General features: G+C 60.2%; 1 protein-coding gene across 16 annotated transcripts in view; it reads left to right on the top strand.

The window, feature by feature from the left end:
- ANO1 (anoctamin 1) overlaps positions 1-20,541 on the top strand; it is a 168,342-nt gene that overhangs the window by 90,936 nt on the left and 56,865 nt on the right. For 8 of the 16 annotated variants that reach the window (XM_070564372.1, XM_070564377.1, XM_070564379.1 and 5 more), the window contains exons 3-8: positions 36-368; positions 13,339-13,437; positions 14,212-14,363; positions 15,974-16,028; positions 18,123-18,174; positions 20,470-20,535. In XM_070564372.1, coding sequence (XP_070420473.1) covers positions 36-368; positions 13,339-13,437; positions 14,212-14,363; positions 15,974-16,028; positions 18,123-18,174; positions 20,470-20,535 — 757 coding nt within the window. The remainder of the gene's footprint in view (positions 1-35; positions 369-13,338; positions 13,438-14,211; positions 14,364-15,973; positions 16,029-18,122; positions 18,175-20,469; positions 20,536-20,541) is intronic. The other 8 variants (XM_070564373.1, XM_070564380.1, XM_070564374.1 and 5 more) reach the window with 1 other exon arrangement.

Below are 20,541 nucleotides of genomic sequence, written 5' to 3' on the forward strand. Positions count from 1 at the left end.
CGCGAACGGGTTTCGCTGTGCTTTTCCCCCCACAGCTGCTGAACTCGCTGTCCGTGGACCCCGATGCCGAATGCAAGTACGGCCTGTACTTCAGAGATGGCAAGCGCAAGGTGGACTATATCCTGGTCTACCATCACAAGAGGCCCTCGGGCAGCAGGCCACTGGCCAGGAGACTGCAGCACGCCGACGCCGCCCTGGCCGCACGCCCTGGCAGGCAGGACCAGCCCCTGCCTGGGAAGGGGGGCCCGGTGGGAGCGGGCGAGCCCGAGCCCCCGATGGATTACCATGAGGACGACAAGCGTTTCCGCCGGGAGGAGTACGAGGGGAACCTTCTGGAAGCCGGCCTGGAGCTGGAGCGGGATGAGGACGTAACTATCCCGCTTATTGTTGGTTTGTGGGGCGGGCGGCCGCGGGGGCCGTGCGGTTCATTTTCAGGAGGCGGGGTGGGCCACCTGCTCCTGGTTTAACCCTGTTCGTGGGGAAAGGGGAGCGAAGTGCCACTTTTGTTAAGGTTGGAGGGACCCCTACCTGCGGGCTGCTTTGGGGAGCCCCAAACCACCCCCAGGCCCCATCTCCGGGGGAGGGGCTGGCCTTCTCGGCAGTGACCTTCTGGGTCGAGGCATTTCCTGCCCTGGTCAGCTCCCTCCCTGGGAAGATGTGGCCGTTCCGAGGGCCAGCGCACGAAGCTCTCCTGGGAGCCTTCCTGCTGGTTGACCGTGGCCCTGCTCGGGGCCTCAGTTTCCCAATCTGTCAAATGAAGAGGTTGGTCTGGCTGATCCCCCGAGGCCTCTGGGATCTCTTGACCGTAACACCGTTTTCTGGGGCTCCTCTCCCTGGCAAAGCCTGGGAATCTTTCTAAGGGCAAGTTTTCTGGAGAGAGCTGAAGGCTGACCCGCCTGGCACACAGGGCTGCCCTGGGGGCGGGAGGCAGGTCCGGTGCATGACGGAGGGAGGGACCTTGGCGGCGCTGCGGATGGCGGGTGCTTCCCTCGACTTCTCAGCCAGTTTGCTGGTTCTCCCCCCACCGACTCCTTAACCTCTCTGTGCACGGGGAACCTTGCTTCCCTGAAGGTTGAGGGCCAGGCCCCCTGCCCGCAGAGCTGTCACTGTGCGGATTTACCACAAATCGGCAGAAGTCTCTACAACACGTGAAGGGCAGAAAAGTCTGCCAGCAGGTCCACGTAGGGAGCCGTGAGCCAAGCACGAACGTTTAAAGTAAAGGTTGTGCTCAGTTAGCTGTTTCCTGGATGGGTGCCCCTGCATCCCTAAAGGGCGAACCTCTTGATCGTTAGGGAACCGGGTGTGACCTCTGTTGTGTGACAAGTCGATAGGCTTCCCCTGAGAGCTGTAAACCAGGCTCCACGCGCCTCTATCTCCCTCGATCCACTGGTAGAGGGAGCTTGTGCTCAACACAGAGCATCTTTCCGGGTGGCAGCCCCTTCAGAGGTCGGGTGGGTTCTGTTGCGAGGACATCCCAGTTGCAGCTGCCAGGACACGTCGGGGACCTTAGAAAGCTTGATGATGGGGAAGCAGAGGTTCCATCCTAACGAGCTTGCCGAGGGCCTCTCTCCCTGACTTTGAGGGCGGCGGTCGTGGACAGGGATGTGCTGGGCCTTCCTGGGTTTTCTGTCTCCCCTTGTCCGAGACCTGAGCCGGGGCCACTCGGAGGAGAAAAGCCATCAATTCTCGCTGACGTTTCATGGTGTCCCACCGGCCAGCCCTAAGCCCGAGGCAGGAGAGGCCGGAGCGAGGCTGGGTGGCGGAGGCCTCTCCCAGGAGCTGGGTGCGCAGAGCCGTGATCTCGGGCTCTCTGCGACCCATGCCTTGTCTGTTCGCCCAGGGATTTCTTCTCTGTCATCATTCTCCTGACTACGACTTTAAAATCTCATGCTTAAAAGGATCTTTGCGGGGCCAGCCTGGTGGCGCAGTGGTTAAGTTCGCACATTCTGCTTCTGCAGCCCGTGGTTCGCAGGTTCGGATCCCAGGTGTGGACATGGCACCGCTTGGCAAGCCATGCTGTGGCAGGCGTCCCACATATAAAGTAGAGGAAGATGGGCATGGATGTTAGCTCAGGGCCAGTCTTCCTCAGCAAAAAAGAGGAGGATTGGCAGCAGATGTTAGCTCAGGGCTAATCTTCCTCAAGAAATAAAAAAAGGACCCTCGCGAGGTCTGGTAATTCAGAATGACCCTGGCCAGATCCCAGACTCTCTGCCCATCCTTTGCAAGACTTACTAAGCTGCTTAGGCCTCAGTTTCCCCGTATGTCGAATGGAGATGACAGTAGTGTTTACATCGCTGGGTTATCGTGAGGAAAGTGGATAACTTAGAGTCTGGCACACAGCGAGTTCTTACTGGCTGGTGTTAATATCACATCCCATATTAGTGGTCACATTGAGAGGGAATGGCACTGCCCAAGGAGAAGAAAGAAAAGAGGCTTTCTACTACACCCCACATCTTTTCAAAAACGTTATTCTCTCTCATGACTTTGAAATACAAAGCAAGTATAATGACATTGATTCTGCCACCAAAAACGAAAAATATCTAGTTTTCCCAGTAAGTGACCCCAAAATGTCATCGATACTTTGGCTCTGTTGCAAAGAGCCTTTTCAGCAGCCGTGGGGCCGTTTTCAACGTGAAAAGCTCACCGCGGTGTAGACTAGACCGACTCAGGTCGTCCAAGTGGCTGAAGTTGGACGTGTGCCGTCCCCCTGCTGGGGTCTCAGAAACCACGAGCCGTGTTTTACAAGCTGCCCCTCCCCCGTAATTCTGGAGCTTTCGTCGGGATGAGCTGGCCCAGGGCTGTTGGCCAAAGCCGTCCGTCCTGTGGCCTGTTGCAGTCACCCGCTTCCCCGAGAGGCAGAGCCCGCAGCCGTTGGGAAGGCCGGCCGGGCGCGAGTGGGTCGCGGGGCGTGCGCGGGCCCCTGCCAGCGGGATGAACGGATGGACAGACGGCGTCCCAGTGGTTCCAGGGCAGAGACAGCCCTGCTAATGAGTCAGTCCCGGGGCTGTGCTCAGATTACGAGGGGTGGAACGGTTTGCAATTTTGGACATAAGATAGCCTCTGAGAGCCCAATTGCGTGATCGTACCCAATTGGAAGCAAAATTGGGGGCTTATGTGCATTTTCCCAGGGAGGAAAGTCCACAGAATCCATGAGAGACCCAAACGCTCAGTGAGCCCCAAAGATGAAGCTCGTTGCTCTAAAGTTGGCTTTCTCAAGCTCGGCGCTGCCGGCATTTGATACTAGGCAGCATCCCTGTCTTTGCTCATGTAACCAGAAATGTCCCCAGACGTTGCCAGTTGTCCCCTGGGGGCCCACATTGCTCCTGGTTGAGAGACCCTGGCTTTCAAAGCTGGACAGGGGCAAAAACAAAAAGAGGGAGCTGGAGAGATGGAGGATGAGTAAACCATCCCCCTGGGTGGATAGGGGCCCCTCCAGAGTCTGCTGGCCCGGCCTTCCACAGCCGTGACCGGGCAGCCGCGTGGAGGTCACCAGCGGCACAGACGTGACCTGCCTTTGCTCCCGAGGGCCGGCGGGTCTGCGAGGCTGTGCTGCTCGGGGGCTGCGAGCCCCCCACACAGACGGGGCCCTCTGCTTGCCTTCTCCCCAGTCAGGGGGACTACTGACGTGAAGACATCCCGTGATGACATATGGAAGACCCACCCGGCTGAGGACACAGTGGGGGCCGGTTCTTAGAGACACATAGCTGTCTCCGGGGGCGGCCGTAACACAGGACCACAAGCCAGGGGGCTGGAAACGGCATACTTTGATTCTCTCCCTGTTCTGGAGGCCAGAACTCCAAAATCAAGGGGTGCGGGGTGCGGGGGAGGGTCCTTCCTGCCTCTTCCGGCTTCTGGAGCTCCAAGCGCTCCTTGACTTGTGGCTGCGTCCCCCCAGCCTCCGCCTCCATCTTCCGTGGCCCCCTCCTCTGTGTGTGTGTCCGTGTCTCTCCTCCGCTTCTGAGGACACAGTCACTCCGTTTAGGGCCCACCCTGATCTACTGTAACCTTATCTTAACTTGGTTGCATCTGCCAAGACCCGATTTCCAAATGAGATCCCTGTCACAGATACGAGGGGTTAAGATGCGGACGTCTTTTTTGGGGGGCCACCATTCACCCCACTGCAACAGCTGACTCTGCACGAGGATGGTTATCCAAGGACCAGGGTGGCTCCTGCAGGGCCCCAGAGGTACCAGCAGCGAGTGGGGGAGGTGTGGTCGGTGGTTGGGTGAGGGCAGGTCGGGTGGCCTGGGCCTGGCTGCCGCCCTGCAGACCCGGGGTAGCACAGGACACCCCCCCGACCCCGGAGTCTCGTCAGGATGCAGGCTCTGACTCGGTGGGTGGGGTGGCCCGAGACTGTGTTTCTGACCTGCTCCCAGGGCGTATGGAGGCGGCTGACCCTGGACCACACGTTGACATGTGAGGAGTGTACAGGCTCTTTTCCCCATGAGCCAGCAGGAACATCCCCAGAGAAGGGTCCCCCAACATCCACGCAAGCCCCAATCCACTGTTTGACACCACAGACAGAGACCCCAGCCCTGACCATGTGGGCCCGGAGCCTGTGGAATGGGAGGGATGGGTTCCTAGGAAAGGAGCCGCCGAGCGCCCCCCAGCCTACACTCGCCCTCACAACCCCGACGTGTAGGACAGATGAAGGCTGAGCCTGGCCGGCAGGCAGGGACCTCAGGTCCCCCACAGCCCCCTGCACTTCCCTCACCCAGGCTCCGTGGGCTCCAAGAAATCCCATTTGAAAACTGCTTTCCTGGGCGCCTGGAAGAGAGGCCCCGGGTGTCAAGAAGGGGTTTGCCGCCTTCATCCAGAGGAAGGCCCTACAAGTCCAGTTCATGCCTGGGGGTCCAAGAGGGGTCCCCTGGCAGGGTCCCCGGCACAGCACGCACAAGCGGAGATGACAGGAAGGAAAAGGGTCCTTGAGGTGGGAGGCCCAGGCCCTCCTTAGAGAGTCGCCCCCCCACCCCCCCAGCCCCGACCACAGTGAGGTCTCTTCCCAGGGCCCCCTTAGAGGGACCAGAGCTGTTTGCAGCCAACGTGTTTCCTTGCAACGGAGGCCCATCAGCATTTTTCAAGTCCAGCCTCAAAGCCCACTGGACATTATTTATGTCTGCGGGTCATCACCGAGAAGGCCACACACTGAAGTCCCTGCTGTGTGTGCTGGGGGGCAGCCGAGGCCCCCGCCGCCCGGAGGTTGAACTTGACCCCGGCTTTGGCAGCGTGCTTGGGACCGCGGACCCTGGAACCCTGCGGAGTCGGCTCGCTTTCAAGCTGCCGTCCGGGTTCACCTACACGCCCGGCGCGGTCGTTGCTTGCGTTCCTCCTCTGAAGCCGGTGTGGTCCTTCCGCGGCATCTGGTTCTCATCCTTGTGGATGTTGCTTTGGAAAAGCAAGTGATGAGGAACTGGCTGTGGGAGGATGGGGTTCTGTCTCCAAAACAAACTTCAGGGCACACGTGGGGCGGTGAGGACGTGGCCTCTGAGCCCCCCGTGCGGGTTCAGACCCCCGCTCGGCCGCCTCCTTGCTGTGCCACCTCGGGCGAGTGGCTTCCCCTCTCTGGACCTCGGTTTTCCCATCTGTAAAATGGAGGCAATAGTACTTCCCTTCCGCGTGGAGTGTGGGCGAGGGCTGAGAGCGTTAAACACCCCCTCGCCCGCAGCCCTGGGGGCTCCCGTGACCTGAGCGACAGCTTCCTTCCTGCACAATGGAAGGGGCAGGGTCCCCATGCACCGACCACTCCTCCCGTCCTCATCCCCCCGCCAGGCAATGGGGGAGTGGGGGGCAGGGCTGCCGTGGTCAACATGTTTCTTGCAGTTTCCAGCCGAGGCCTGTGGGCAAGCACAGGTGTCCCAGGTGGTTCTGGGGCCTGGCCATCTGGTGATGGGCGAGCCGGCCCTCAGCCCTGGAGGGGGGCATGGTGGGCCCCTCTTCACAGCCCCAGGGGCCGGGGTGGGGGTCCTCCACTTCGAGGAACCTGAGGTCTGATCCCAGCATCACCAGATAGAAAGATGGACGGACTCGGGGGACGTGTTGGTTTGGAAGCCAAACCTCCCCGGCCCCACCCCATGTGGCCCCCTCACCCCGCCGTGAGTGGGCCGGGCAGGAGTCCCGTCCCCCTTAAAGCTGGAAGGAAAGGAGCTGAGGCTCCGAGACATGGAGCAAGGAGACCGAGGCCACAGGGCCTGACACGGGCAGCACCAGCTCTTGAACCTGGTCGCTCCCGGCTCCTAACCTCATGCTCTTTGCCTGGAACCGCGCGGTCTCCAGCCCCCGCCCCCAACCCTGGGCTTAGCACTTCCCCCGTGGGAAGAAAAAAGGGCCTCTTTCATGTTGTCTGGGGGCCTCTAGTCCAGTCCTGAAGCTATCATTTCCCCATTCATAATTCCACCATTACACATTCATTTCTTTGCCTCTAAAGGTTTTATATCGCACGAGTCTTCTGCTAAGGCTTTTATGCACCCTGCCTGACTTCCTTTGGGCCTGTCTTGGGTTTTGTGGAAGCACAGTTCTTTCAAAGTGGATTCTGGACATTTTTGTAAAGCTATGTCTTTCAAGTCTCCCGGACACAGTTGCACACTTCTTCGGGAGTCCCAGGTGGTGAGGGTGACATCTTTGCTGTCCCGGCTACAATTCTGTGTCCTCCGGGCCTGGGTGTGACGGAGCCTTTTCCTGGCCCACCAGGAATTCTCTGATCCTTTGGTAGCTTGAACTAGGCCCCAGCCAGAGTGTGTACACCACAGCTGCCCCTCAGGGCCGGGTTTTCTTTCTGCGGAGTTGGGGGGCACAGCTGACCGGCACCCCCTGCTCTCCCCCGCGTGTCTTCCCTTCCCCGGAGGGGTTGAGTATTTGCAAACTCAACCCCTGCGTCTGTTGAGTTTTTCATCCTCGTGAGGATGCGTCTTTATTTCTAGGAGTTCTGTTTGGTTCTTTTCCAAGTTGGCCGTGTCGTTTTTTAATAGTTTCCTGTCCTTTGCAGAACTTCTCCGTCTTGAGGTTTATTTCTTTAAACGAGGTGAGCACAGCGGATTTATGACCCGTCTAATCCTTTCCGAGGCCCCAGGGCCGGCTCTCCTCCAGCCGTCTCCCGTCCCTGGGGGCCTGGCTCTGCTGCCCACCGGTCACCGTCCTTACTTAACCCGTGGGGGGTACCCAAGGCCTGGGAGGAAGGGGCTGTTGTCCAGAAGCTCAGGCCTTGCGTCCGTCACACATCCCAGGGCGTTACAGGTGGAACCACCTTGAACCCAAGGCACAGTCTGAGGTCCCCCAGCCCCGTGGGGCCGTAGCCTTTGGGGACCAGGACTTCCCAGGGTAGTTTTATCCTCTCCTCCCTCTCTGCTCGCACCAGGACCACCCTCCTTGCCATTTCCTGGGGTTGGAGGGGGGAGGCCCTTTCTGGGGGGTCTCATGTGGGGGTCTAGCTCCTTGGGGGTGGTCTCCTGTTAGCCTCCCCATCTTGGGCAGGCCTGGGGCTGAAACTTCCCTAAGATGCCCCTGACCCCAGCCCTGTGCACCTCCTTGGCCTCCCGCAGAGATGGCATTTGGTCGGGTCCCCCGCTCCCTTGAGTGAGTCCCGACGGCACTAAGATGATGCAGAAGGCCTGGTTGCATCAGTGCGCCAGGGGACCGTGTCCAAGCGATCTGAAGCTGCTCTCCTAGGCAGTGTAGACGTGGTCAGCAGTAACCCCGACGTGGGAAATGCCAGTTAGCGGGTGACCTCTCCACACAGACTCACGCCCGGTGACAGAGCATCTCCCGTCCCCTCCAGGAGCCATGTTGGGGGAGGGCAGGCGTGTTTCAGAGCCGGCCCAGGGTTGGAGGTCCAGGCTGCCCCCGGGCCCTCGTCCTTGTGTATCAATGTGGACACAGGGCTACCTGCAGGGGGTCAGGGAGAGGACCCCCTGAGCATCCAGGTGCTGGGGCGCCCTTGGCTGGTGCACGTGAGGTGCTCGGCGGGGACCGTCCCCCATCTTCCTTCACGGCTGCTCAGCAAATATCGTTGGGCGCCTACTCCGTGCCAGGCACACATAGGTCCACTAAACAGACAAATCCGGCCCCAGAAGCAGCGTTCCAGCTCACATCCGTGCGGGACGCCCGTGCCAACAGGAAGAGCAGACGCACGCCAGCCAGTGCTGCCGAAAACGAGCCTGGCCGTCAGGCACTGAGTGGGGACGCGGCACCGAGTGGCTCGAGCCTTGAAAAGCTGTTCGTGCCAGAGAACAGGACCCCTCCCAGGGGACAGCCCCGGGCCTTCCGAGGGCAGAGTCTGGAGGGGTCCTGTGCCCTTGGCCTCAGCCTCACGACACCCCGTCGGGGGTTGGGTGTCCTCCTTGGGAGCTGGGGGTGCTGAGGATGGAGAGAGACGGAATTCGCCCAGGCCCTGGGGGGCTCAGGGGTCTGGCCCAAGCCCCCCCGGGCTTCCCCTGCTGGACTGTGCTCAGGAAGGGCCTGTGCGTCTCTGCTGTGTGCACAGCCCACTCCCCAGGGCTCCCGCCTGGCCCTAGCCAGGGGAGAGTTGTGCACATGGGGCGCTGTCTGGAGAGGTCCCTCCCAGTGGCTGCAGGTCCCTGGGGCCCCCTGATTCCCTGGTTTCAGGAAAGGCGCCCTCCGGGGCACGCACAGCCTGTGGGGTCAGGTGGCTGGGGAGGTGGCGTTGCATGCGGGGAGCCGAGGGCAACCAGGGCCCGCCCACACTCAGGCCTGACTGATTCAATTTCGGAGCCTGAGCTCCAGCCTCCAATGGATGCTGGAAGGACTCAGGCCAACCGTGGCTGAGAACGTCCAGGCCCTCAGGCGGCCGTGGGGACGGAGAGGGGACCCCTTGGCGTCCTCGACCAGCACAAATCCCCCGGGGGCGTGTTTCCGTTTGGGTTTTTGTGATTTTCTTTTTCCTTTTGAAAGGAAGATGCTGGAAACGATTCTGGGGAGGTCACAGTTTTTGCGAGCTGGGCTCGGAATGGAGGTTTAAACGTCTTCAGCTGGTGCTGGGAGAGCTGTGGACTCACGTGAGCACCCTCGGCGGCCCCCATCCCTGTGGTTGGGCACCATGGGGGACCCTGTCCCCTCCAGAGCCTGTGGCCTGGGCGGTTGGGCTCTCCCGGCCCCCAAGCCACGGCGGGTCTCTGGGCTCCGAGTGCCCCAGCACGAGGGCCAGAGCGGGGCCAGGACTGCCTGCGCCGGGGCGTCGGGCGGGAGGAGGGGGCCCAGCCGTCTCCCGGCTGCTTCCTGCTGGGGGCGGGCTGTGGTCAGGCGGGCAGGCCGGTCTCAAACATCCCATGTGTGTTTTCGCCAAACTGGTCCCACGACCCTTTTCCCCAATCCCGCCAGATGTTTCCTGGGAGAAACCCCGTTGCTCCCGTAAACAGAGGAGCGCCTTTTCCCAGGGAGGCGGCCTCAGCGCTGGCCCCTGCCCCCCGCGAGGGCGCGCTCCGTGGCCTCGGGACAGTGTATTTTGGGTCTGTGCGTGCGGTGGGCAGTGCACGGAAATAAACCTGCGCCTGCGACCGGAAAGGACGGGCTCGGGCACGTGGGCTGTTCGCGGTCCGTTCTCCCGCTCGGTGCTGCCCCACGGGGTCGACCCTGTGCCGTGCCCACCGGGAAGGAGGGACCACTGCCTCCAGGGCTTCCCGGGGCCCGGGAGCTGCCTTTAAGCTCCTTGGCCAGAGGAGTCCATGCACGTGAGCAGGCGTGGTCTCAGCTGCCTGGCAGCCACAGAGAGATGCTCCTGGGCCAAGAGCAGAGCCCCGCATTATGCTGAGCTCTCTTGCCAGCTGAGGGGCTGGACCAGGGGCTCCCCCAATGGGGAAACAAGTCTAGTATGGGAGAGGTTTGCAGATGAGGAAATGGGGGATCAGAGAGGTTGAGTTGCTTCCCTGAGACCACACAGGAATGGGGCAGGACTCTGACCCCAGCCACCCCATCCCAAGGCCTCTAAGTCCCGTGGCCTCACCTGGTGCCCGTCCAGCCTGCCCGTCGAGGGCAGCAGAGGGATCTGGGCTCCCCTTGCCCGAACCCCCCGGGCTCCCTCATCTCACCCGTGCTGGGATGTGTCAGTTTACAAGCCCGTGCCCTGCATCCCCCCCACTTTGAGCCTTGCCCCTCGGGTCCCTGTACCTGAGCTCCTGCGACCTGGCTTGTCTCCTTAAAGCAGCCTCGGGCCCTGGCTCCCGGGGCCATGCTTCTTGGAAGCTTCTCGAGGCGCCCCACACAGGGCCATGTGGGGCTCTGACCCGTAGCTTCACGACAAGCACAGTGGGCCGAATGGTGGCCCCCGAAAGCTGTGTCCACCTGGAACCCGCGAATGTGACCTTATCTGGAAGAAGGGTCTTTGCAGATGTAATTAAGTTAATGGTTTCTAGATGAGAACATTCTAGATTTAGGGTGGGCCCTAAATCCAGGGACAAGCATCCTTGGAATTGAAAGGAGGAGAAGATTGACACACAGAGGATGAGGCCACATGACCACAGAGGCAGAGGCTGGAGGGACGCGGCCACAAGCCCAGGGGGACCTGGAGCCCCAGAAGCTGGAGGAGGCAGGAAGGACCCTCCCCTGGAGCCTCCGGAGGGTTCGCGGCCCTGTGACACCTTGAGTTCAGTCTGGTCTCCAGAACCAGGAGAGAGAATGAATTGGTGCTGTTCTCAGCCCCCCAGTTTGTCGTCATCTGTCATGACAGCCCCAGGACACATTGAATGAGCTCGCTCGTGTGCCCCTCTGTGCCTCAGCTTCCTCAGCCCCAAGATGAGGACAGTGGGAGGACCCACCTCTCAGACGTGTTGTGAGGAATCAATGAGCTAAGATACGTAAAGGTGTGAAGCAGGGACGGGCCCGTAAGCGCTCAGAGATCTCAGCCTTCTCAACCTCATCATCATTATTATTTGTGATGATGGTGGTGATCCTTGGCCATCATTTAGTCATTCAACAAACGCTTGTGAAGTGTCTACCCTATGCTGCTGTGGGCAGTGGAGCCAGCAAGTGCAGGGGCCCCGGGACAAGGCAGGACTCGCCCAAGTGCTGGGGCTCTGCAGAGGAGGCCCCAATGAAAGGACAGCTCCTCCGGGCCTGGGGGGTGGCCTGGCGGCCTCAGTGTCAGCTTCAGTGGTGGAGGCATGAGCCAGGATTCCCCCAGCAGGTGTTGGCCCTTCTCTTGGGGTGGAAAAGCAGCCCCAGAGGGAGCTTGGTGTCCAGGAAGGTCCCCTTCCCCAGGCGGGGTGCGGGGCGGGGTCACCAGAAGGCTCAGAGCAGGTCCATCCGGCCAGCCAGCTGGAACTCTTTCTGCTGGACCCGGAAGCTCTCATCTCTGGAAGCTGCCCGGGCCTGCTGGGCTCCTGGGAGCATCAGTTTTCGCCAGCTTCCGGTGGGTGAATGTCTTTGGCCCGCTGAGTACTTTTTTTTTCTTAAAAGTCATCCCCCGATGACTTCACCCTCCATCGCTTTTTGCCAAAAAACCTGCCACGCACCCCTGTGCTGTGCCCACACCCTCAGCCTTGAGAAGCCTGCTGTGCCGCGGACCCCTCTCTGGCTCAGGGAAACCTCGTGTCTCTTCGCTTTTTGTTGCAGTGACATCCACGCCGCGGGCCACCCCGGTTACCTCGGGGGGGGCGGTTGGAAAGTCTGTTCATGGTCCGCACGTCTTTGATGGGAAAGCTTTTTACCGCGTCGTCGCTGTTCACTTGACAAAGGGGGTCTCTGAAACTCAAAATCCAAGGGGGAAGAGAGAAAAGCACAGAGTCGTCGGGGGGCACGGTGGGCTCACCCGAGATGAAGACTGGGGACTCGGGCAGCGTGGCCCAAGGTCAATGGGGGCCCCACACCTGCCGGCTGCGAGATGCTGGGCCCCGGCTTTCTTCCCCCAACTTTACAGAGGCATCATTGGCAAATAGAACCATGTATATTTAAAGTGTAAAATGTGATGATCTGATGCATCATGGAGTGACTTCCAAGCTCGAGCATGAATACATCCATGGCCTCATGGGTAACCCTTTGCGTGTGTGGTGAGAGCGCGTCAGATCTGCTCCCTGCAGTTTTCCGTATCCGATGCCGAATTATGAACTCGAGTCGTCACACTGCACGGTTGATCCTCAGGACTTGATCTTCTTGTAACCGAAAGTTTATGACCTTTGACCAACATCTTCCCAGTTTCCCCTCCCCCAGCCCCAGGCAGCACCGTTCCGTTCTCTGTTTCTATGAGTCTGACTTTTTCAGATTCCACATATAAGTGCGATCCCACAGTGTTTGTCTTTCTCTGTCTGCCTTTTCTCACTTAGTGTAAGCCCTTCAGGTCCATCCACGCCCTTGCAGCTGGCAGGACTCCCTTCTTTTTTGTGGCTGAATAATCTTCCGCTGTGTGTATCCACCGCGTTTTCTGTGCCCACTCCTCTGCTGACGGTCGCTTGCGTGCTCCCATTCGTGGCTGTCGTGAATGAGGCTGCAGTGAACGCGGGGTGCACATCTCTCCGAGGCGCAGTCTCCTTTCCCCCGGGTACATGCCCAGAAGTGGGGCTGCTGGATCCCATGGTCGTTCTGGTTTGAATTATTGGCGGACGGCAGCCCGTGGCCCCGTCTCTCTGAGCCTCAGCGTTCCCATCTGTGCCGGGGCAGTAGTCGTGCCTTCCTCGTCGAGCTGCTGGGGAAGGCCGATGGGGTCAGATCGCACGAAGCCGTAAGGTTACCCCAGTAACCCTGGGCTGTCATCCCTGCCGTTCAGACACGCTGGACCAGAGAGCAGTGATTGGTCCAAGCTCACCGCCATTTAGTGGGGAAGCTGGACTTGAACTGAGGCCTGTCCTCGAGCCCCCGCGCCAGGCCGCCCACACTCGTAAGGATGGAGGCCGTGCAGGTGCCGGGAACCTGGGCAACAGGCCAGGCACAGGCTGAGGCGTGGCCTGAACTCACAGACGAAGATGCCCAGACAAGGCCATCTTCACGGTCACCTCCTTGTCCCTGCTCGGGGACTCGGGACGCCTAGTGCCCCTAGTTGGTCACAGGGCCTAGGCTGTCAGCTGTGGAAGGCCCTTTTCTGTGGCCCGGCTGCTTTGGAGGCCCTTGGCTAACCCTTGGGAAACCTCTCAGCTGTTGCATTCTGGGAGTTCCCTCCAGGCCTTCCCGGCTCTTCACTGTTCCCGCGAGACCTGGGGGAGCTTCCTTGCGCCATCTGCAAGGAGGGCATCCTAACAGCACCTGGGAGCATTGTCCAGGGGAGTGAGTGAGGGGCCGGGCGACAGCCCCACACGTTGCAGCTGCCCGATGAACCCTAGTGGCACCCGAAGATGCAAACGGTGCCCCTGCCCCCCCGCCATGTCCACCCACGCTGACCGAGAACGTCTCTCCTCTCTCCAGACTAAAATTCACGGGGTTGGCTTCGTAAAAATCCACGCGCCCTGGAATGTGCTGTGCAGAGAGGCTGAGTTTTTGAAGCTGAAGATGCCGACGAAGAAGGTTGGTGATGGGGTCTCTCCTCCAAGACAGATGTGCAGGTCGGAGTATCATGGGGAGGGTCTGAGCCGTGAAATCAGGGTGAAGTTCAGTTCCACCCCGGGAGGGCGGTGTGGCTCCAGTGTCCTGATGGTCGAGGATATAACCCGCCCGGGTGGTCACAGAGACCCCGGAGCAGACCCCACCGGGAGACGGCACAGGCTCGGAGCCAGGGGATGCACCATGAACCCAGATACGATTAAACTTCCCACGCTGGTCATTCGTCCTTGCCATGTCTCGGCTAAATCCGTCAGACTCATTTTAGTTACGTTTCCTAGCTAGCTGGAATTTTTCTTTTTAATGCTGGAAAACTCTCGGCTAAGAGGCCGTCCGATGGTGCGGCCCCCAAAGCTTAGCGAGGCGTCCCCGGGAATTACTTTGCATGTGGGGAGGACGGCGAGAGGGTTGAAGCTGTGCCCTGGGGGGATGTCAGCCCCGGCTTCTCAAATCCACCGGAATCACCTCGGTGATTTCTGCAGAAACAGAGTGAAGTTTGGGGGAAAGGTTTCTGGGGTGTGTTTTAATTGCCCGTTCGTCTGGGTCCTCCTGAAACCCCGAGCTGTCTGGGGTTATCTGGAAAGTGGGGCGTGGGGAGGGCCATGCTGGCCTATCCCGGCGCTCTGGTCCCAGGACATGCCGACTAAGGTGGTGGGATGGCTCCGTGACCGTCGGGGAATAGATTCTGAGGGTCACGGCTCAGCAGATGACAGGGGTTCCACCTCTTGGTCCCGTGTGCAGGTCTATCACATTAATGAAACCCGTGGCCTCCTGAAAAAGATCAGCTCCGTACTCCAGAAAATCACGGACCCCATCCAGCCCAAGGTGGCCGAGCACAGACCCCAGACCACGAAGAGGCTGTCCTACCCCTTCTCCCGGGAGAAGCAGCACCTGTAAGTGGGGATCCCGCCTCCCGCCTGCCCCTCCCCGAGGGCCCTGCCGTGTGGCGATTTCGCCCCGTAGCGTCATCGTACATGGCGTGAGACATGCAGATGGTGGGACGAAGCCCTCTGGGGTCCAGAGGGAGCTCTCCATCCCCCAAAGAAGTGGGAATTCCAGCCCCTGGAGTGTATTCTCATCAGAGCTTGTGATTCTTGAGGGCAGAAAAGGCCCTGGAAATGATTCCCAAGGTCACTGTTAACTGAGGAGTTAAGGGGGGCCAAGAGTCTCATCCTTCTGCTGAGTGACACTTGGGAAACCAGCACAGGCCCCAGTGAGGGCATGTGTGGGCCTTGGGTTAAAGCCCAAAGCAGTGGGCTGGGCGTCCCCTCCCTCCCACCGACTCCGTCCCTCTTGGGATGTGATCCGACCAGAGGGTCTGCTTCACGGAGCCCCCTGAGGGCTGCCGAGCAAGCCCTGGGAGGCAGGAACTGAAAAGCAGCCCCAGCTGGAGTCCTGAGGCCCCAGGGACTCGCAGCCGGCGGGGTTGCCTGGCAGAGCTGCACCTGTTCTGGAACCTTCCCTCCTCCCCTGCTCCCGAGGGGCAGCGGGGCGCAGCCACCTGTGCCGGCGGCAGCTGCGAGGCCTCCGTGGCTGCTCTCTAGGCAGAGCTGGAGTGGGGGCAGTGGTGGGAATAGAAAGAGGGGGCTCTGGGAACCCAGTGGGACTTGCATGATGTGCCCCGAGGGGTGGGAGGGCTCCTGGACACCACTGGCCCCACGGGACCTGGAGAACCCTGCCTGGGCTTGGAACTGGGGCTTCTGCCCCAGCAAATGTGTTCATCGCAGGGCAGGAGCCGCATGCTTCCCTCCACTGTGCTTCCCGACCCTACTGAGGATAAGAAATAAGGGAGAAGCAGGCAGCCCCCAGCCCAGCTCCTTCCACCAGCTCCACGACACAGGCCCCCGGGCAGTAATAGAAGAAGACACCCTCCTTCCAGGACCCCCAGCCTCCCTCGGCTCTGCGCCGGCTGACTCCCACAGCATCCTCTGCCTTGCCAGGCCCAGCTCGTCTCCAGGCTCCTTGGGGATGGACCCCCCTACAGCTGCCCTCCCTGGCCCTACGCTGAGCACCTTGGGGAGTGGATACCATGTCCCAAAGACATCCCTTTGCCCTCGGGAAGCCTTAGGCCATCTCCACGGGGCCCAAGACCTCAGGACCAAAACTATTTGGAAATTGTTAAATATTTCACGTGCCTGATGGTGGAATGATAATGAAACTGTCCGCATCCTCAGCGGTGTTGAAGCAGAGACTCAGAACTGCCGGCTGAGGGTGTCATCAGAAGGAAGCAGGGATCCTCGAGGAGGGAGGGCTGACCACACTTGCCGTGGGGGTCCCTTCCCACCCATGTGGGTCTCTGAGCCACCCGTGGGGGGCAGGGGGCCCGGCAATAAAATAGGCTGTTCCAGATGCCCAGGGTGGGGTCCCACCGGGCATGTGGACTGAGTCTTGCCAATTTCACAGTGGCAGCTAATGGGGACGGTGTGGTTTCCCAGGGCCTTAGAAACCGGGAGAGCCGACTCCAGTGAACTGTGTCTCTTTTTCCTTCCCAATGTTTCAACAGATTTGACCTGTCTGACAAGGATTCCTTTTTCGACAGTAAAACCCGGAGCACAATAGTAAGTATCCTACGTGGGCATCGCTCCAGCAAGGGGGCCCCCCAGGGAGGCAGATGATCATTTCATTTCTGCGAAACTCCTCTGGGTGGGAGCCGGCTCTAATTGTCTGCGAAAGAAATAATTAGAATCATGAAACCGAGAGAGCTGCGGGGGCCCAGGGGAGGGCCATGGCCCCGGGCCGGCTCCGAGGAGGAGAGGGCTGGGGGATGGGGGGGGAGCAGCAGGAAGGAGGCAGCGGCATTCCAGACCCCTCGGGTTGTTTCGGCGTGTTGTTCCCAGCACATCCCTCCAGCCTCCTTGCCACTTGCCCTTCCCGGAGTCCGTCCATTCCTGTCTGTCAGGTCCCGGACCCGGAGGTTTCCGAGCAGGCGGGCCTGGCAGGATGATGGGCAGTGGAGGCAGAGGTTGGGGTAAATTTACGGGGCTTTGCCAGATGAGCAAACTGAGGTTTGAAACCTGACCAGGCCACCCTGCCCTGTTCAAGATACTGGCTGAATGTTTATCCATCGGCCGCCAACTTGTCCCGCCGCCAAGCTGGGCCGTGCATGGCCCGGAACCCAACTTTTCTCTAAACAAGAAATTAACCTCGCGGCCAAGCCGGGCTGCGGCTCTGTCTTTCCCCGGGGAGAGGTGCAGGCTGGGAGGAGGCGGGCCCTTGACCTTGAGCAAATAGCTGCCCCTCACGGTCACATCCCGAGACTGGCAGGTGGCCAGGTGCGGGACACGGGTGCAGGGCACAGGTGGCGTTGACATGGGGGCTCGGCCGCTGCTGGGACGGGCAGGTCCGGGTCCCAGCATCCCCTTCCAGCCTCGTGAGCTCGGGAGTCCCCGAGCCCGTGTCAGAACAAAGACAGTTCTGGCTTCCTGCTCAAAGGGCGCCTCCACCGAGGGCCACCTGGGTGCAGGTCGGAACGGAGCCACTGTCGTGATTTTTATTATTAGCTGATTCCTTTAGCAATTAAGTCATAATTATAAACAATGAGGAACTCACATTTGCAAAAACATTGCTGGCCCAGCATAGCTCAGGGCTGGCCTGTGTCCGTAAGAGGGAAGTCCTCCGCCTCGGACGTTGACGGGGAACCAGCCACAGCTTTCCCCTGAACGGGTTCACTTTTTCTTCATCATTGTGAGATGGAGAGAATTGGAATGGCCAGCTGGGGAAACTGAGTCACAGGCCTGTGTGTCAGTCTGTGGGTGCACCCCAGATTTTTATGTTGTCTGGGCCTGTTAGTTAAGGTGGCCCTGAAGCCATTTAGATCTCGGGGGACAAGCGCTTCTGGCAGATGGAACAGCCAGGGCGGAGGCCTTGCGGCCTTGGGAGAGGGTTTGTTGAGTGACGGAGGCCAGGGTTGCTGGCACGGATGGAGATGGGGGAGGTGAGGCCTGGGGGGCCACTGGAAGGCTGTTGGAGCACGGCACATCTTTGGCATAAGGCCCACTGTTTTCATCCCGTTTTGCAAATGGGGAAACTGAGGCACGGGGTAGTAAGGTAGTTTGCCCAAGACCACACAGCTGCAAGAGATGGAGCCGAAGCTCAGACCCAGGCAGGCAGACTGCCAGGCCACCAGGCGAAATGTTTCATTAATAATGGGGGCACAGAGTGGGGGTGGGGTGGGACCCTTCAGGGGGTTCCGCAGGTGCCCGCTGCTCTCCCGCCTCCCAACAGTGCAGAATGGAATCCTGAGACCTGCCCGCCCCCGGAGTTTCTAGCACATTCTGGGCTACACCCAGGAGGGGTCCTCTTGGCTGGGCCCTCGTGCCTCTGAATTCCAACTCATCTCTCAGCGGAAAGGGACAGTCACCCATCGCCCGGGGCACAGGGGACAGCTCTTCACCCTGGACACCAGCATGACGCGTAGCGGATGCTTCACCGAGGGCACCGAAATGTGGGAGCCCTCCGAGGTGCACTTGCTGGTCCCTGAGAACGTCGGGCCCCTGACACTGTGCCTGCGAGCATCCTTGGAGGGGATGCTGGGAGGTCGTCGTCCCCTGGTGTGGGTCAACCGCATCCCGTGCGGTGACCGACTGCGTGAGAGTTCCTGCATGCCGCCGCTGCCTGAAGTCACTACCTGCTCCTCCTTATCTCCACAACAGGTCTATGAGATTCTGAAAAGAACGACGTGCACCAAAGCCAAGTACAGCATGGGTAAGGCCATTTCTGCGCTCGAGATCAGCGCCCGCCGCCCAGCGGTAATCTCGCCTCTGGATCGTCTCCGTGGGGGGTGGGCGGCCGGTTCAGGGGGTGGGGACGTTTCAGAGGGTTTTGATTTAAGCCTGTGTGACCGTGTCAGACAGGAGAGCTGTTCAGGACCGCAGGGCAGTTTTACGGCCCGGCTCTTTTAAGCACCGAGCCATCCTTCTCTTTGGGTCTAGACGTGACAGGTGGCATGTGGAACCGCCCCACTGCAGAGGCCGTGAATCCTGGCTGCTGGAAGCTGAGGGGTGCCCGAGGTGTCTTAACCCTCTCTTGACCCTCACAGTCCAGCAGGAAGTAGTTAAGGTTCCAGCCGGGGGCAATGGCTCAAAGCAGCCCCCCCACCCCAGCTCCCAGGCTGGACGCAGCCAGGCAGACACACGGCATAGAGGGGATGGCGCCCAGGCAGCCCCTGCCAGGCCTTGCGGGAAGGAGCAGGCCTCTGCACACACCCTGAATCCAGAACGTGCCACGAAAACATCCCCAGTGGGCTCCTTGGGGACCCGTTTACAGAACACCTCCAGCCAGAGATGCAAAACCTTCCTGATAAAAGCACATCGGGGGGCCGCCCCCCCCCCACCCCAAGGCTGGGTCCCTGGCCCAGGGCTGCAGGCTGAGTTTGCTCAAGCAGAACCTTTCAGAGCCCGGCACGACCCTCTCCCGCTTCTTTCGGAGCCGCTTTGTGCCCCTCCAAGCGCTGTGCTAACGGCCCAATGCATTGCGCTGTAGAGACGTCTGAAGTTGCGAGGCTGCAGCTCTAGGGGCCCAGGGTGGGTCTGGTGGGAGCCAGGCTCTGGCCGGCTGGGGGCGAGGATCCTCGCAGGTGGGAAGTGGTGGGACAGCGGGCAGAGGGGGGGCACACTCGGCAGCTGAAGGCCTGGGGACAGGCCGGGATATAGGGAGCAGGGGCTGACCCCTCCAGGTATGGCCAATGGTCGGTCACAAGGACACCCTTCTGGGCCTGAAATCTCTAAGCCTGTGTCCTAAATCAGTGGGCCTGGGGGCCCCATCCAGGGGTCAAGAAGAGCCCGGACAACTATCCCCTGGGGCCCAGCCCACCAGAGGTGGCAGGAGGTGGGTATCTAGCCCCAGCACTGCGTCTCAGCCCTCGGTTGCCCTGGGGGGTTCTGGGGGGTCTCTTCCAGCAGAAACTCATGTGGTTGCTGGGAAGGTTTGCAGAGTGAGGGGGTCAGGGGCTTCTCAGCTAGAGCCGATCCCCGCTCTGGGTCGTTCCTACAGGTGGGTATCTCTGTCTGTTCCCATCAGTTCTCCGCAGTGCTGGTTCCAGCGCCTGGCGACAGACCAGGTGGACTGAGCGTCCCTCTCTCCCCCCTTCACATGGGCGCCTTGTCTGAAAGCCTCACTCCAAAGTCAGTCCTTCCACTGGGAGCAAGTATTGATGGATTCTCTCGCTTGCCAGGCTCTGTCCCAGGTGCTCCCTGCCCTCCTGGGATCTATGTTCTGGGAGAGGGAATTAGACAATAAATAATCGGATAAACCAGAAGTGCTAGGGGGACTGAGAAACAGTGATTGGAGAAGGCCTTTCTGATGTGACATTTGGGCAGGGACGTGAAGAAAGTGAGAGGGAGCAGCCTGTGCAAAGGCCCTGTGGCAGCACTGTGTTGAGAGCATTCTATTACAGTAAGGAGCCAATGGGCCTAAATCGGACCCCACGTGCATTTTTTATCACAGATGAATGTTTCACTCATGTGTGACTTTAGGTGTGAGCCCCCAGCTCTCTCTGGTGTGGATTTCTAAGTATCTCTCAGATGCCGTGACCGTTCCAGGTCACTAACCAAGGAGATGGTCTGTTTTTAAGCGGACTTTAGAAAGTCACTTTCCTGCTGGTTTCACAGCGGAGTAGTCAAGGGTGGGCTGGCCAGGCCCCTGAAAACCCTGACCCGCTTACCACCTTTAAAAAGCCACTTCGGCCAGGCAGAGGGTTCCTTGCCGGCAGAGGGCTGCATGGAAACTGCTCAGGCAGCGCTGGTCCCTGAGGATGTAGGCTCTGCCTTCCCTCTCTCAGGTCTGTCTTCTGGGGCTGGGTGCCCGAATACCCCTCTTGGAGGTGCAGGTGTGGTTCTTTCTGTACCGCCCCCAGCGCGGGGCCTCGGGCGCGGCCCTGGTTGCCCGGCCCCCAGGAGCACCGGCCCCACCTTCAGGATCCCAGCGAGCGCTTTCTCCCCCAATGCGGCTTTGATCCCTGCAGGCCCCATGTCACGTAACTAATAGCCGGTGTATGAACAGGGCAAGGCGAGGGAAGAAAGAAGGACCCCGCCCTTTTAAGTAAAAGGCGAAAGTGTGATGAATACGGTAAGT

Source organism: Equus przewalskii, chromosome 11, assembly GCF_037783145.1.
Source record: "Equus przewalskii isolate Varuska chromosome 11, EquPr2, whole genome shotgun sequence".
In the NCBI taxonomy this organism is placed as follows: Eukaryota; Metazoa; Chordata; class Mammalia; order Perissodactyla; family Equidae; genus Equus; species Equus przewalskii.